Below are 14,693 nucleotides of genomic sequence, written 5' to 3'. Positions count from 1 at the left end.
ATATATATATATATATCATCATCATCATCATCATCATCATCGTTTAACGTCCGCTTTCCATACTAGCATTAGTTGACGATTTGATTGAGGACTGGTGAAACCGGATGGCAACACCAGGCTCCAATCTGATTTGGCAGAGTTTCTACAGCTGGATGCCCTTCCTAACGCCAACCACTCAGAGAGTGTAGTGGGTGCTTTTACGTGTCACCCGCATGACGGGCTTCTTTCAGTTTCCATCTACCAAATCCACTCGCAAGGCTTTAGTCAGCCCGAGGCTATAGTAGAAGACACTGGCCCAAGGTGCCACGCAGTGGGACTGAACCCAGGACCATGTGGTTGGGAAGAATGCTTCTTACAACACAGCCACATTGTGCCTATTGTATATATCCACTTCATTTTTGATTCTAATGCTCTTGAAAAGGAAAAACTGTCAGAAGAATTAAATTTTCTCCCAAAATATGAAGTCTCCGAATACGATATATAAACATTTCAAATACTAAAAGACTTACTTTTGTTTGTAGCACCTAAAATATTTGTAGATTTTGTTCTTGAACGAAAATCTTCTGCATTCATTGTTTCTTTTTTGAAATGAACAAGTCGACCTGAAATGGCAAAGCCCAAAATGAGAATGATACTAAAAGAAACTCAGTAACTAGTTCTGATTCTGTTCTTTACAATTTCGAACTAACTTACCCTTTTTAGGTATATCCCATCGCAGTACATCTACTTTTGACTTTTTGATATGGTGGAAAGCAAGCATGAGAGAATCAGTTCCATTTGACATATACACTAGGCGATCTGTACCTTTGGGCATACATAGATTGTGGAAAATCTGAGTAGGGTCTGTTGTGGTAGAACCAGGTCTATGTGGTAATCCAGTAGAAGGAGTTGTATTAATTCGATTTCTTTTTCGGCATTTTCTACCTGAGAAAGAGGAAGTGAGAGAAAACAATTGAATTTTGTAAGTAGTAAAACCCTTCTGGTATGTATTAATCAATGATGAATTTCTCTTGCTATGTATGTGTATGCATGTGTATAGAGAGAGGGAGAGAGAGAGAGAGAGAGAGAGAGAGAGAGAGAGAGAGAGAGAGAGAGAGAGAGAGAGAGAGAGACAGAGAGAGACAGAGAGAGAGAATAATGAAATGGTCAACTGAATTAATTATTAACCTCACAGTGCAAGAGAAAATTTATGAGAAAATGGTCAATATGTCTCATCAGCTATAAAATAAGATCACCCAAAGGTTCTGAGCTGAATCTCTACTAAAAGTGGCACTTCAAAAATAGAAGGAAGGCACCATGGAGTCAAGACCTGGGTGGGCCTGGCTCCCATTGAGTGTCAGGAAACACTTCCTCTGAAGATTTCTCCTGCTGTCCTCTGGTAGGATATTACACAGAAGTAGATTCTGAACGTCTTCCACAAAACTAATTGTCAATAAAACATGAAGACCTTTGGCCATTTTCATTGCAAGATGTGATAATCGTGAGCGTTTCCTTGAGAGAGATTTGTTTATGGTCAGACATATTTAGGATATAAAATGTTTAGCAGAAAGGGTACTTCTTAAGGGTTTTCTGACATTTGTACATATATAAACATGTTTGTTTTTATATCCATTATCTCATGATAGCTTGGATTCATCATCATCATCATCATCGTTTAACGTCTGCTTTCCATGCTATCGTGGGTTGGACGATTTGAGTGAGGACTGGTGAACCAGATGGCTACACCAGGCTCCAATCTGATTTGGCAGAGTTTCTACAGCTGGATGCCCTTCCTAACACCAACCACTCCGAGAGTGTAGTGGGTGCTTTTACGTGCCACTGGCATGAAGGCCAGTCAGGCGGTACTGGCAACGGCCACGCTCAAAATGGTGTATTTTACGTGCCACCTGCACGGGAGCCAGTCCAGCGGCACTGGCAATGATCTCGCTCGAATGACTTTTCACGTGCCACCGGCACAAGTGCCAGGAACGCGACGCTGTGGCACAAGTGCCAGGAAGGCGACGCTGGTAACGATCATGCTCGAACGGTAGTGCCATACACATATATTGTTGAGGTATCATGTTTTGTACTGCTGGTGCCTTTTCTCTTAATAACCATTACCTGTTTTTCAAGTAAGAGATCTTTTATTTTACGTCTTTGAGGTGACGCCAGTGTATTATTCATTGACTGGAGAAATAATAACACGACACTGCAGCTTGAGATTTTCAGAAAAGCATAAATGTAAACAAAAACACAAATACACGCATGTGCATGCATATACATACATACATACATGCACACACATACATACATACTTGCATGTACACACATACATACGTTTGTATGCATGTATGTGAATTTGTATATTTGTGTGTTTGTGTGCATGTGTACATGTGTGCATGCATGTGTGTACAATCATGTGTTTGTGTGTGTGTGTGTGTGTGTGTGTTTTAAATTGCTATGTATAGGTTTGCATGCACTATTGAGAAGCCAAATTTTAACAATTCTACTGACAAGGCAGGATATTCTTGGACATAATTGACTGGATTGATTTTTTGTACATTTTTCCAAGCCTATAGTAGGATTGTCTTTATGCCGTACAAGCTAGCAAAACATTTGTCAATTTGTTTATTACACTGCCTCTCAATGTTTGCAGGAGTAAACTTCCTTCAGCATGGATCTTGTTTATAGTAAAGTGAATTAAACATTTTGAGGGTTAAATGTCTTTGATAGGAGCTAAACCATTGTCTCTTAGAATAAATGTGACTCTACTGAATGTCTCTCTTCTTTTTCAGATAGTGTTATTTGGTGTGCCATATTTTCTGGCATACAAGCTGAATTCTACAAACTAAGATTTACATCCAAAAACGATAAGTTGACTTACACACTGAGATGATTTTGGAGGACCAAAAATTCCATGTGAAAATGCAGCAGGATTTAGAAAGACAGAGACAATATTTGAATGCTTACACTATATATGCTATGTTCATTTGTATGCTGGAAAATATGGTATGTTTATTAAAAATTTTACATAGGTATAATTGGAAATTAAGAACAGATTCATTTAAATTATGGATCATCAGCTTATACGAGAAATTTTGACATCTTACCTTTGCATTTTCTTTTTTTACAGACAGGGCAACATTTGCCATCAACTTTTCTGGGTCTTGAACATGAAACTTTAGGACAATCAATTTTACTGCACTGAGTCTGTCCATTCTTGAAGAAAATGAAAAGGAAGCATTTATTTAGCAGATCCAATGCAATGAAAATGGTATCAACAAGCACAAAGATGTTAAACAAACTTCACATCAAAACCGAACTGACACAAAGACAATTTGGTATTCCTAAAAGACAATGTGGTGAAGACTCCAGGAACATAGGGGTAAAGGTACACCTGATTTACACCAGGTGATGCAGCAGAAATTGTATGAACTTTTTGAAAATGTAATAATAATAATAATAATAATAATCCCCCTTTATTTTATTTGTTAACTTTTTTATTTTTTATTTTTCCTTTTTCTCTCTGTCTTTCTTTCCCTTTTTCTCTCTTACATGACTTTGTAAATGAACAATCTGGTGTGTTTATTTTAATGACCTACTAATGTATACAGTGCATTTCTCTGCCCTAGATGTAAGGAAGACACTTGGCAAGACATGGAAACATATTTGAAAGATCTTAATAATAATAATAATAATAATAATAATAATAAGATGATGAAATTGCAGGAATGTGGGCAATGAGAGAAGTAACTGTTATCCGGGTAGTTGTAGGGGTACTCAGAGCACTAACAACCGGGTTTGAGAAATATGTCAAAGAAACTGAAATTAGCATGGGTGCAGAGCAAGCCCCAAAAGCTGTTCTTCTGGGGACAGCTAGGATTTTGAGATTGGTGCTTGGGTCGAGTGTCTTCCATGATAAATTAACATCCAAATACCAAAGCTTATAATTTGCAGAAAGAGACCCAGTGAGACCTCTGACAACAAGTTGCTCTCCACTCTTTCAACATCAACCAAAGCAAGTAAGGTCAAGAACTCTGAGAAGTAAAGTGATACCTGATGCAGTACCAGGCAGTGGTTCTCATGGCTTTTGTTTGTAAAATTTATTTAGTTTGTAAAATTTATTAAGACAAAAACTGTGAGGAAGCCTGACTGTGAGTCTGTTTCATTTTTGCATGGTATACTTAATCCATCACTCAGTTTAAACCTCACCATCTGATCCTTAGGTGTCTTTACTGGAGTTCAGTCTCTTGCAAGCATTCAAATTAGATCTCTGGCCAAAGAATAACTTTTTTTATTCTCCTTTCTATTCTTCCTATTCTTCTATTCTCAGAGACTATGGGAAAGGTCACTGGTGCTACTCATCTTCCTCTGATGTAATATGGCAGGTACATTGGTGACATATGAAATTATGTATAAATGATCCCACCATCTCCAATTTTTAGATCATTTGTCTGAAAATTAAAATGTTTTTTATTCTGAGAAATTTCTGCTGTAAATTCCAGAAATTCTTCTTGCTAGTTTGAAAACTTTACTTGTTTGACTGAGATAAGTTCCTATTTGGATAATTTCTGAAGTTTTCCCCATTGGTTTAAGAGGTTACTCATGCTGGATAAGGAAATGCTTTTGTTACATTTTTCTTGATGACATGAGAGATTTGCTCATAAGTTAAATCTGTTTTTCTTTCTGTTGAGTCACAAATTTATCTTCATTGGATAATAACAATATACACCAGTAACATAAACAGTTGGACAGTTGGTAAGTGTGAAAATGAAGATGGTGATGATGAGGTCACCAACAATAGTGTTGCTTCTTTTCAGAGGGCATTGATCTGTTGACAAATTACTTGGACAGCAAATATGTGAAGCAGTTATATGAGAAAAAATTCTGTTATGATATATCCCTTGCACCAATGAGTTAAGTGTGTTATGAATACGTTGTTGTCATAAAAGAGAGAAGTTGTTCTTCTGTGACATACACAACAGTAATTAGCATATTTGTGTTCACATCTGGCAGAGCGTTTTAAGAATAAATGTGCAAATTATTTGTTTCAGAGTTTGCAGTTCACAATGCAAATAAGGAATTTTAATTTTATGTTACATAGTTACTAAACACTAGATGTGAAAATACAGTAAAATACACAATGATATAAAGAGAAAATTACTTACTATACAAGAACAAAGAATGCAAGGATGTGGTCCAAAAGGAGTAAGAACTGGATGCCAGGTGCTGCCATTTTTGTGTGCTCCATCTGTGCAACTATTTGCATAATCTAAAAGAACAAGTATACCAGCAACAATCTCATATTAATTACTTGTAATTAGAAAAAAAAACAACTTTTAACACAATGCCTAAATTTGGTAAAGACTTGATGAACCTAGATTCAAATAGCTCAAAATTCTGTCTTGTAAAAAGAAATATTTGCAAATATTTCTAATATTAAGAATCAACATTGTTCTTTAAATGTTAGAGCAATGCATCCAATTTTACATTCAGAGTGAAAACCCCACTGGGGTTGAGTTGGAATTTCATTCTTCTAGAATTGAGACACTAAGAAACATACACTTATTAGGTGTAGGGATTCAATCCATTATACTTTGCTTTGATAATGCTGTGATTTACAAGTATATGACTTGATATCAAAACTACTTCAGATGTTGACGAAACCTTCTATTTGTAATGAAAGAATATAAATAGATTAGATGTTGATACTAATTTCATGGACACTAGTAAGTGAAAGGCAAAATTAAATGTAGCTGAATTTGAGCTCAAAACCCAAAGAAAACTAGTCTAGCATTCTGCCTTTCTGCTACCTTCCAAATTAAATAATTACATAAATAATTATCATATTAGTTTTTACAGTTCAAAGAATGTTTTAAATGACTGCATAAAAAAATCATTATTTTAGTCTAACTATATTTAAACTAGAGTTTCCAACATATGTAATAGCAATCATGTGTTTATATTTATCATAGATTATGTCAGTCTTGCCTGAGCTTCAAATCTATCAATAAAAAATTGTAACAATAGCAGAAAATAGCAGACTTTGCATCGTTAATGTTTTGTACACAGTCTACCACACTGATCTGAATTATTTGACTTTGTAGAGCACAGGAAATTGAAAAAAATGTTTTACACAAATTCACTTGTCTTATGTTGCTAATTTCATTGGAAAGACATTAAAAGTCACAAGATTTCTCCCTTCTCTGAAATGAAAGACCTATGTTCTCGGTATAAAAAATGAAACTGATACTAGTATCACATGTATGTATGTATTTTAAACTGCCAGACCCTTACCAGATTCAGAAGAATTTAACAAATTATTTTGAGAAAGTGATGCATTATTCCCATTATTCTTTTTGCCATCTGAAAAGAGATGAAAACAAAGTAAATAATAGGTGTCTTTTAATATAGCTCCTTAATTTTTTTCCCTATGGGAAATCATATTTCTGACATTAGGCATTTATCAAACTATTGATATCTTTTGAATAGGACACTCATGTAAGTTTTATAGAAAAGGGAGTATTGTTCATTACCCAGTAAAAGAATCGATGCATACCACAATTTAAGCTCATAAGAGAGAAGTTGCTAATATAATGTAGAAAAATACTTTAATAGCTTTGCTATTTTCAATTCTCTTATGTTTTATAATATCTCAGTGAGTCTCAGTAAACATAGGAGTAAGTTTCTTGCAATACAAGTCTCTGTCAATAACGTATGCTCACCGGCAAGGAATGTAATACCAGTGTCAATTGAAGATAATCGCTTATACCATACAATTGTGAGAGAGCTTCCAGAGAAAGGGCAATGTAGAGAGGAGGATAACCTCTCAAAGGGCCAGTAATATAGATTATAGTATCCCAGAGAGTGATGGAGAATAAGTTATAATCTCCAGAAGAATCTACAGCTGTTACATGAGAACAATTATAATTTGGTAGTGAGTGTCATGTTTTCTCTAATTGTTTTAAGTACTTATGTAGAATGTAAATGGTGTAACAGATGAAAAGAGGCTCATTTCAGTTGAGTTGACTGGAGCAATGTGAAATGAAATGAGTCTTGAAAAAGACACAATATGCCCTCTGGTACAGGAACTGCATCCAACTGGATTGAAGGGCACACTGAATCAAAAATTATGATTGTGAGCTCAATTTCTTAACTCCTATGCCATGTGCTTTTAGAATTTCCCATAGATCTCAAGTTGAAAACATGCCTTTTATTGCTAGTTGCATCTCTTTGACTTTATTTATATTGACAATGATCTTAACAACACAAGTCTTGTTATTTTTTCTGAAGTTCCATACCTCTCTGGAGAAACAGTGAGAAATCAACTCTCTGCAGACACACAAGAGATACTATTTATTCATGCATAAGTCACATCAGGAAATAGGCATACTTATAAGCACAAGATACTTTGGCTTCTTATCATACATCTAAAACTAGATACCATAACAGGATTCTACATCTTGAAATTACCTGATTCTGGTGAATGTGGCCTGAATGGATAAGCACTTGAATCAACAACCTCTTCTTGGTCATCTGCAAATGAATAATGAAACATTCACATGAAAACATTTGAAAAGAAGTTCTTGAGAATTTATTGTTACTGAATAAACATGACTTTCCTTGAGAAAAGGAAAAATCAAAATGGGTTCTAAATATACTATGCAATTTCATTCTTATTTTCTATCAAACAAGAAGTAACGTAACTTTTTTAAGACAATGATTTACATATGTTATTCTCATTAAACTGAATTGTGAAAAATAACTCTGCTTGATGTTTTGTTCATAAATAGAAATCAAAGAGAAAATCATTGTTCAGCAGCAATATACATGTGTGTGTGTGTGTACATAGACATGTATGTATGTATCCATGCATGCATGCATATGACATAAATTATCTGAAAGTTACAGAAATGACCAAAACTGAAGCCCACATTGTTCATATATCATCAGTTTTTTATGCTCTCAACCATACTGAGCTGTGTACACACTGGTCCTTTTGCTATAATCAGTTCAGTGAATTTGACTGTAGGGAAGAGTTAGCTATCACAGACTGATGGTCTAACCAAAGAGAAATTTGTTTCTCATTCATTCAACATACCAAAAGCAGTATGAAATGCCATTGAATTACAGAAATTAAAACAGAATTATTTTTCTCACATATAAAGTTTTGACACCATATTTATATATTGTGTTATTTGACTAGGAACAAAAGCTCAATATTTAGAAGAATGGATAGTTGTAATCTTCATAATTTACTCCAGAATACTAACTGTTTAAATTGAGTGAAATGGCTTGTTCTGTAATTTGAAAACTGAATTGCAGAGGAGGATAATGTTAGGACCAAATTTCTATTTTAAGACACTTACTGCCTAACAATAAAAGTTTTTTTATTTTTTTATTTTAAATTTTTTATTACATAGACTTGAAATGGAGAGTGAATGAGAATTACTCAAGGGTATTAACAGGGTGAAATGGTTCCAATTGAAAACAAACCCGGCTTCATTTCATCAGATTGAGATTTTACAATTATATCCCTACTCAATACATCCTTTGAGAATAATGTTTTTTTATCACTATTTTTTTTTATTTGGGTGTAGTAAAATACAATAATACTGCAATGTTCATGTATATTTTCGGATGGTACTAATGATGTAGGTAAAGAGTAATATATTTAATGAAAATCAAAATCAGTTAATGAACTCAATTTCGTTTAGGACATTTGTACTCTCTGACAGAAGCAATGAAACTTCCAGTGTGTAATAAAAAATGGTGAACAAAAATAGTTGTTTGTTGAACTTAGAGACTTATTTAGAATAGTCAGAATTATTAATAGTAATAACATCTTGTTTAATTAAATATAGATTGTGGTGGCAGCTGCACTCCATTTCCACCTCATTCTATTACAATTCCAGTCATTAGTTTCGATATGAATCCAAGAGAAATGTTCACAACAATTAATAGAAAACTCCTCTTAATCAACATTACCTCAGTTTGTCCATTTGTAAGAAATATGTACAGCACAATCTGCTAGAGTTACCCTTTGTAGGGTGTGTACCCTCTTCAGGGGGAAATTTATCTCTTATTTTCTTCATGTTGTGAAAGTGGAAGTAGGCATTGACTTTCAGGAGTTGAGGGGACATTTATCAGATGCATTCACATAACATATGTATGTATGTATGTATGTATGTATGTGTGTGTGTGTGTATGTGTGTGTGTGTATGTGCGTGTGTACGTGTGTGTGTGTGTGCGTGTGTGTGCATGCATAAATAGACGCAATGTAATCATAAGGTTAAGAAGTTTATTTCACAAAGAAGGGGTCCTGGGTTTTCCCCCACAACATGGTACCTTGTGCAATTATCTTTTATCATAATCTTGAGTTTACTTAATCCTTATGAGTGAAATTAAATAAAGACTGTATGAAAGCTCATTAGATGAATTGTACTTGCAATTAGGTCAAGCTTTGCCACAGTGACACAGGCTTGAGAATTATCAATTCCATGAGCAGCAAGTTCAGTTGTTCAAAAGAATTAAACACACATTGTGAAAACTGATGAAGATTTATTAATGTTTAGTTTACTTATATATGACTGATGAGCACAATAGAAAAGGCAGATGACCAAGAAAAGGTTGTTGTGCCAAATGCTTATTCATTCAGACCACATTCACCAGAATCAGGTAATTTTAGGATATAGAATTTCAATATGGTATCTAGTTTTAAATGAATGATAAGAAGCCAAACTATCCTGTCCCGTACTGATAAGATTCTAGTGAAATGTGTGTGTTTTGATTCCAGTTTCACTTCAGTTATGCCACTAATGCATTTGAAAAGGAAATAAATATTACAACATTGTATTACTCTTCTATAGAGAATAGAGAGCATTAGGTTTGGTTAAATAAACCAGTCAACAAGTGTATATTAAGAAAAACCTGATGTTGCTACAGCTCTGGTTAATGTGTCACCTATGTGATGCTGATGGTAAGAAGACAGACAGAGATAAACTGTTACTACTGTTGATTCATCAATATATCAGTTGTGTTGTTTAGAAAACAAGGTAACATCACTCGAGCAAACATATGATCAAATGGATTCCAACCATGACTATTCTATCTTTTTATTGCTGTCTAGAACTATATGCCCTCTTCTTTTTCTCTTTTGGTTAGCAGGGTGCAATGGCCCAGTGGTTAGAGCAGTGGACTCGCGGTCATAGGATTGCGGTTTCGATTCCCAAACCGGGCGTTGTGAGTGTTTATTGAGTGAAAACACCTGAAGCTGCATGAGGCTCCGGCAGAGGATTGTGGCGAACCCTGCTGTACTCTTCCACCACAACTTTCTCTCACTCTTACTTCCTGTTTCTGTTGTGCCTGTAATTCAAAGGGTCAGTCTTGTCACATTCTGTGTCACGCTGAATATCCCCGAAAACTACGCTAAGGGTACACGTGTCTGTGGAGTGCTCAGCCACTTGCACGTTAATTTCACGAGCAGGCTATTCCGTTGATTGGATCAACTGAAACCCTCGACGTCGTAAGCGACGGAGAGCCAACAACAACAACAATGGCAGGGTGCAAGTTGAGGGAGATTTGGTTGTAATTTCTTGCAGGCTGAATGGCTACATAGTGCCTTTCTTCTTATAAACTACTAGTGAGTTGAGTCCTTGCGATTTCTTGTTGTGAAAACTGGTAAAGTAATGAATATCACAGATCTATTTCCCCCACTTATCCAAAACAGAGTTTTATTTATTTTCCTAAACAAAATAAACAGTTAATATTTTTATACCAGAGGATGACAAGTTCAAAAAGAAGTTATCTCTGGCTATTTGGAATAAAATGCTCAAATTAAGCCTGAGAGCAAAAAATATTTAATCCATAATTGTTAGTCTGACAAAATATATATTCTATTTCACCTATGGCTCATCGGGAACTAAGGAGCAAAAGTTTCTTAGAAGGGAAGATTAGTTGCTGGGGGATCATATCAGACTAACAATTATGGATTAAATATTTTTCCACTCTCAGTTATTATTATTGTTATTTACAGGAGAAGAATACAGTCAATTGAATCAATCTTAGTGTATGACTTTGCAGATATGATATGCTAAGTTAACCTCACCAGCAGCATTTGAATTTAGAATTTACTAGGAAAAAAACCCAGTACTGTAGGTCATTTTATCTAGTCTACTGTTGTCTCTACCAACCCAGCAGCCTGCATGGAGGTTAATAGTGACTTATGACCAGTAAAGAAAATGAAACTACCAAAAGTAGGTTTCTGTTGACAATAACAGAAACTGTTAATACAATAGCTTTAGTGTTGACTGTCTTTTTGAGACATATCCATTGATGATACTATTGAGCAATCTTGTGTTTTATTCATAGTTACACATATATACTGATTCATACCCCGCCTCTCTCTCACTCTCTAGCAAATGCATTTTGTATATATGTGTACGTGTGTGTACATTAATATATGTACACACACACACATTATTTAGCTATTAAGTTATACAAGCTCTGCAGTTATACAAAAGAATTATATATGCTTGGCTTTTACATAGTGGTTTCTATTTCACCTTTTGTATCAGTAAATCACTCTGTGTGTGTGTGTGTGTGTGTGTGTAAAGGAAGAGAGAGAGAGAGAGAGAAGGAGGGAGGGATAAAGGAAATGATGCTAATGAATGATAATTCTTAGTGCTCGGTTTCCTCCTTGACTATCTTGTCTCTTCCAGAAGTAGTGTTTCTATGATTATATTGCTAAATGTGTTCTTCCTTTTTTAAGATGATAGGGTATGTCAAATGGTAGATTTGGTTGCTATTTCTAGCATGTTGAGTAATTGCATAGAAATTAACACATTTGCTCAGGAGCACAAAGTCTTCATGTAGTGACTATGAATGTATAACTGTGGACATAACCAGGTGTACAAACAGATCTGCATGCAGTTAAATTCTATTAATATAGATTTATAAATTTAAATCACATATATATTTTTGATATATTCAAAAACTTTAAAAGGCTCTGAGCTATGTTGGTTGACTGGTTAGTATTGGCTTTCATTGTAATGAAAGCTCAGTGCGCAAGGTGTCAACTTAGCTAAAATATTGGTTTTAACCCTCTCAATAGTACTGACAGCATGTGACTGAGTTGGTGAGATTGTAAACTATGAAATCATATGGTTGTATAGTCCTATGCAAGTGTTTTGCTTGAGCTTACAACTTAATAAGACATTTGTTTCTAAGCACCTTTGTTTACCGAAATATTGGAGATAGAAGCCACAAGGTAATCTTATTTCCATCAGGATTATGTTCTATCTCGATGGGAATGGACTTATTTCAAGCCAGTCATCAAAGAACTAAGGAACTAAACAACAGCCTTCTAATAATATTTTGAGGGTTGTAAAGGAAACAAGCCAGGTTGTGTAGTCGATACTGATTGAAACTTTAAATAATTTTGTTCCATATGCATAAATACTGAGTAAAAAAAGACACAAAAATGACTCAGTGATTAGGGTTCTAATTGGTAATTTGTGGCCTGCAGGACTGAGATTAACTTTTCTTATGTGAGAGTAAATGAAAAAAATGAATGAATGAATGAATGAATGATAACATGATTGCTAATTAGAAAGTCTAACTCTACCTTTCCTAGTGTCAATGACCTTCACCTATTGGCTTATCTACTTAATATTAAAAAATAGTTCCAACTGAGAATTTACCCAACTATCAGAAACAACCCTATATTCAAATTAAATCTAGAATTTTTACATTAAAATTATCCTTCTTTAGTTATACTTCTAAAGTAGATGTATTTGTACATTATTTCCCCCACCATACAAAAATTCTAGTGTATTGCTTTAAGAATAACTACACCTGAGAAATATATTATTTTAATAGTGGTAACCCAAAGCAAAATTAATATTGTCCAAGAAATATTCCTAGAAAGAAGGTAAACCTACACAAAAATAAGCTTACCCTGAAGTATTTTTTTCAGTAGATGTAACCCTACACTGATAGTGAAAAGTGTTCCCAGCAAAAAATCCCTTGAATAGAGGGAACACTTTCTAGGAATTCCCAACTCTAGGTGTAGCCATACACTAGATGTTCTATTCTAAATGCTGCCCCTTAATCCGCTGCGCATGTGATGACATATGAGCAGGATGACATTCCAGCATGGCTTCTTGCGTCCAATCAAAAGGTAGGCAGCCCATTGCCTTACCTGGACAAATTGGACAACATTCATCACTAAGGTTTAGCGTCTTCTTACATTTGATTGCTTCGCAGGTCTTCAAATGACACAAGATTCTTCCATTCTACAATAGAAAAAGAGAAGAGTATTTTAAGTTTACCATTTTTTTAGAGATATTATTGAGCAACCATCATCATCATATTAATACTAATAGCATCATTATATTTTATTTACCTTATCTTACGAAGGTGCCACCACTCAGGATCATGAAGTTATGCATAATATATTTCTTCAAGATGTAGGACTAAGACATAAATTATTGAACATTGAGAATATATTATATAAAGTAAGCAGGAAATCTACATGCATGAAATAATATAATTATAAATGAGGAAACACTCAACATCATTTAATTTAATTACCATAAAGACGATGTTTGAATATAAAAAAAATAAAAAAATAAGGGCAGTTAAAGATTGCATCATATATGTATAATAGCAGCATATATATATTTTTTAATGTACTGACAATTTCCTTTGTCATTAACCAAAGTGTATCATTACTATTATTGCTATTATTACAATTTCAATTATTATTATTATATTACCTAAGGCGAGGAGCTGGCAGAATGTTAGCATGCTGAGTGAAATAACTTAGTGATATTTCGTCTACCACTACGCTCTGAGTTCAAATTCTGCTGAGGTCGACTTTGCCTTTCATCCTTTTGGGGTCAATAAATTTAGTTAGTACTAGTCAAGTGCTGGGGTTGATGTGATTGACTAGTTCCCATCCCTAAAATTTCAGGCCTTGCACCAATAGTAGAAAGGATTATTATTATTATTATTATTATTATTATTATTAAGCACTCACTACACTCTCGGAGTGGTTGGCGTTAGGAAGGGCATCCAGCTGTAGAAACTCTGCCAAATCAGATTGGAGCCTGGTGTCGCCTCCTGGTCCACCAGTCCTCAGTCAAATCATCAAATCCATGCTAGCATGGAAAGTGGACGTTAAACGACGATGATTACCAAAAGTGGTGAGCTGGCAGAATCATTAGCATGCCGGGCAAAATGCTTAGCGGTATTTAGCCTGGTGCTACGTTCTGAGTTCAAATTCTGCTGGGGTTGAGTTTACCTTTCATCCTTTTGGGGGTCGATAAATTAAGTAGCAGTTGAGTACTGTGGTCAATGTGATCAACTGTCCCCATCCCCACAAAATCCAGGCCTTGTGCCTATAGTAGAAAGGATTATTATTATTATTACCTAAGGTGGTGAGCAGGCAGAATCGTTAGTATGCCAGGTATAATGCTTAGCAATATTTTGTCTGCTGCTACATTCTGAGTTAAAATCCCACCAAGGTCGATGTAATTGAATAGTCCCCTCCTCACAAATTTCAGGCCTGTTACCTTTAGTAGAAAGGATTATTATTATTATTATTATTATTATTATTAATATTATTAATATTATTAATATTATTATTATTATTAATATTATTATTATTATTAATATTATTAATATTATTAATATTATTATTATTATTATTA

The 14,693-nt window shown here is 34.6% G+C and overlaps 1 protein-coding gene across 3 annotated transcripts in view; it reads right to left on the bottom strand.

Moving 5' to 3' along the window:
* Nucleotides 1-14,693, bottom strand: part of LOC106872464 (chordin-like protein 2) — a 29,655-nt gene that overhangs the window by 2,237 nt on the left and 12,725 nt on the right. Inside the window, exons 5-11 of one of the 3 annotated variants that reach the window (XM_014919474.2) lie at nt 13,181-13,274; nt 7,453-7,515; nt 6,277-6,345; nt 5,148-5,251; nt 3,090-3,198; nt 694-924; nt 510-602 (exon numbers count right to left, since the gene is read on the bottom strand). In XM_014919474.2, the coding sequence (XP_014774960.1) occupies nt 510-602; nt 694-924; nt 3,090-3,198; nt 5,148-5,251; nt 6,277-6,345; nt 7,453-7,515; nt 13,181-13,274 (763 nt within the window). The remainder of the gene's footprint in view (nt 1-509; nt 603-693; nt 925-3,089; nt 3,199-5,147; nt 5,252-6,276; nt 6,346-7,452; nt 7,516-13,180; nt 13,275-14,693) is intronic. The other 2 variants (XM_014919475.2, XM_052966653.1) reach the window with 2 other exon arrangements.

This window comes from Octopus bimaculoides, chromosome 3 (assembly GCF_001194135.2).
Source record: "Octopus bimaculoides isolate UCB-OBI-ISO-001 chromosome 3, ASM119413v2, whole genome shotgun sequence".
Taxonomy (NCBI): Eukaryota; Metazoa; Mollusca; class Cephalopoda; order Octopoda; family Octopodidae; genus Octopus; species Octopus bimaculoides.
The sequence above is the reverse complement of the archived record's forward strand: the minus strand, read 5'-3'. Positions and strand labels throughout refer to the sequence as shown.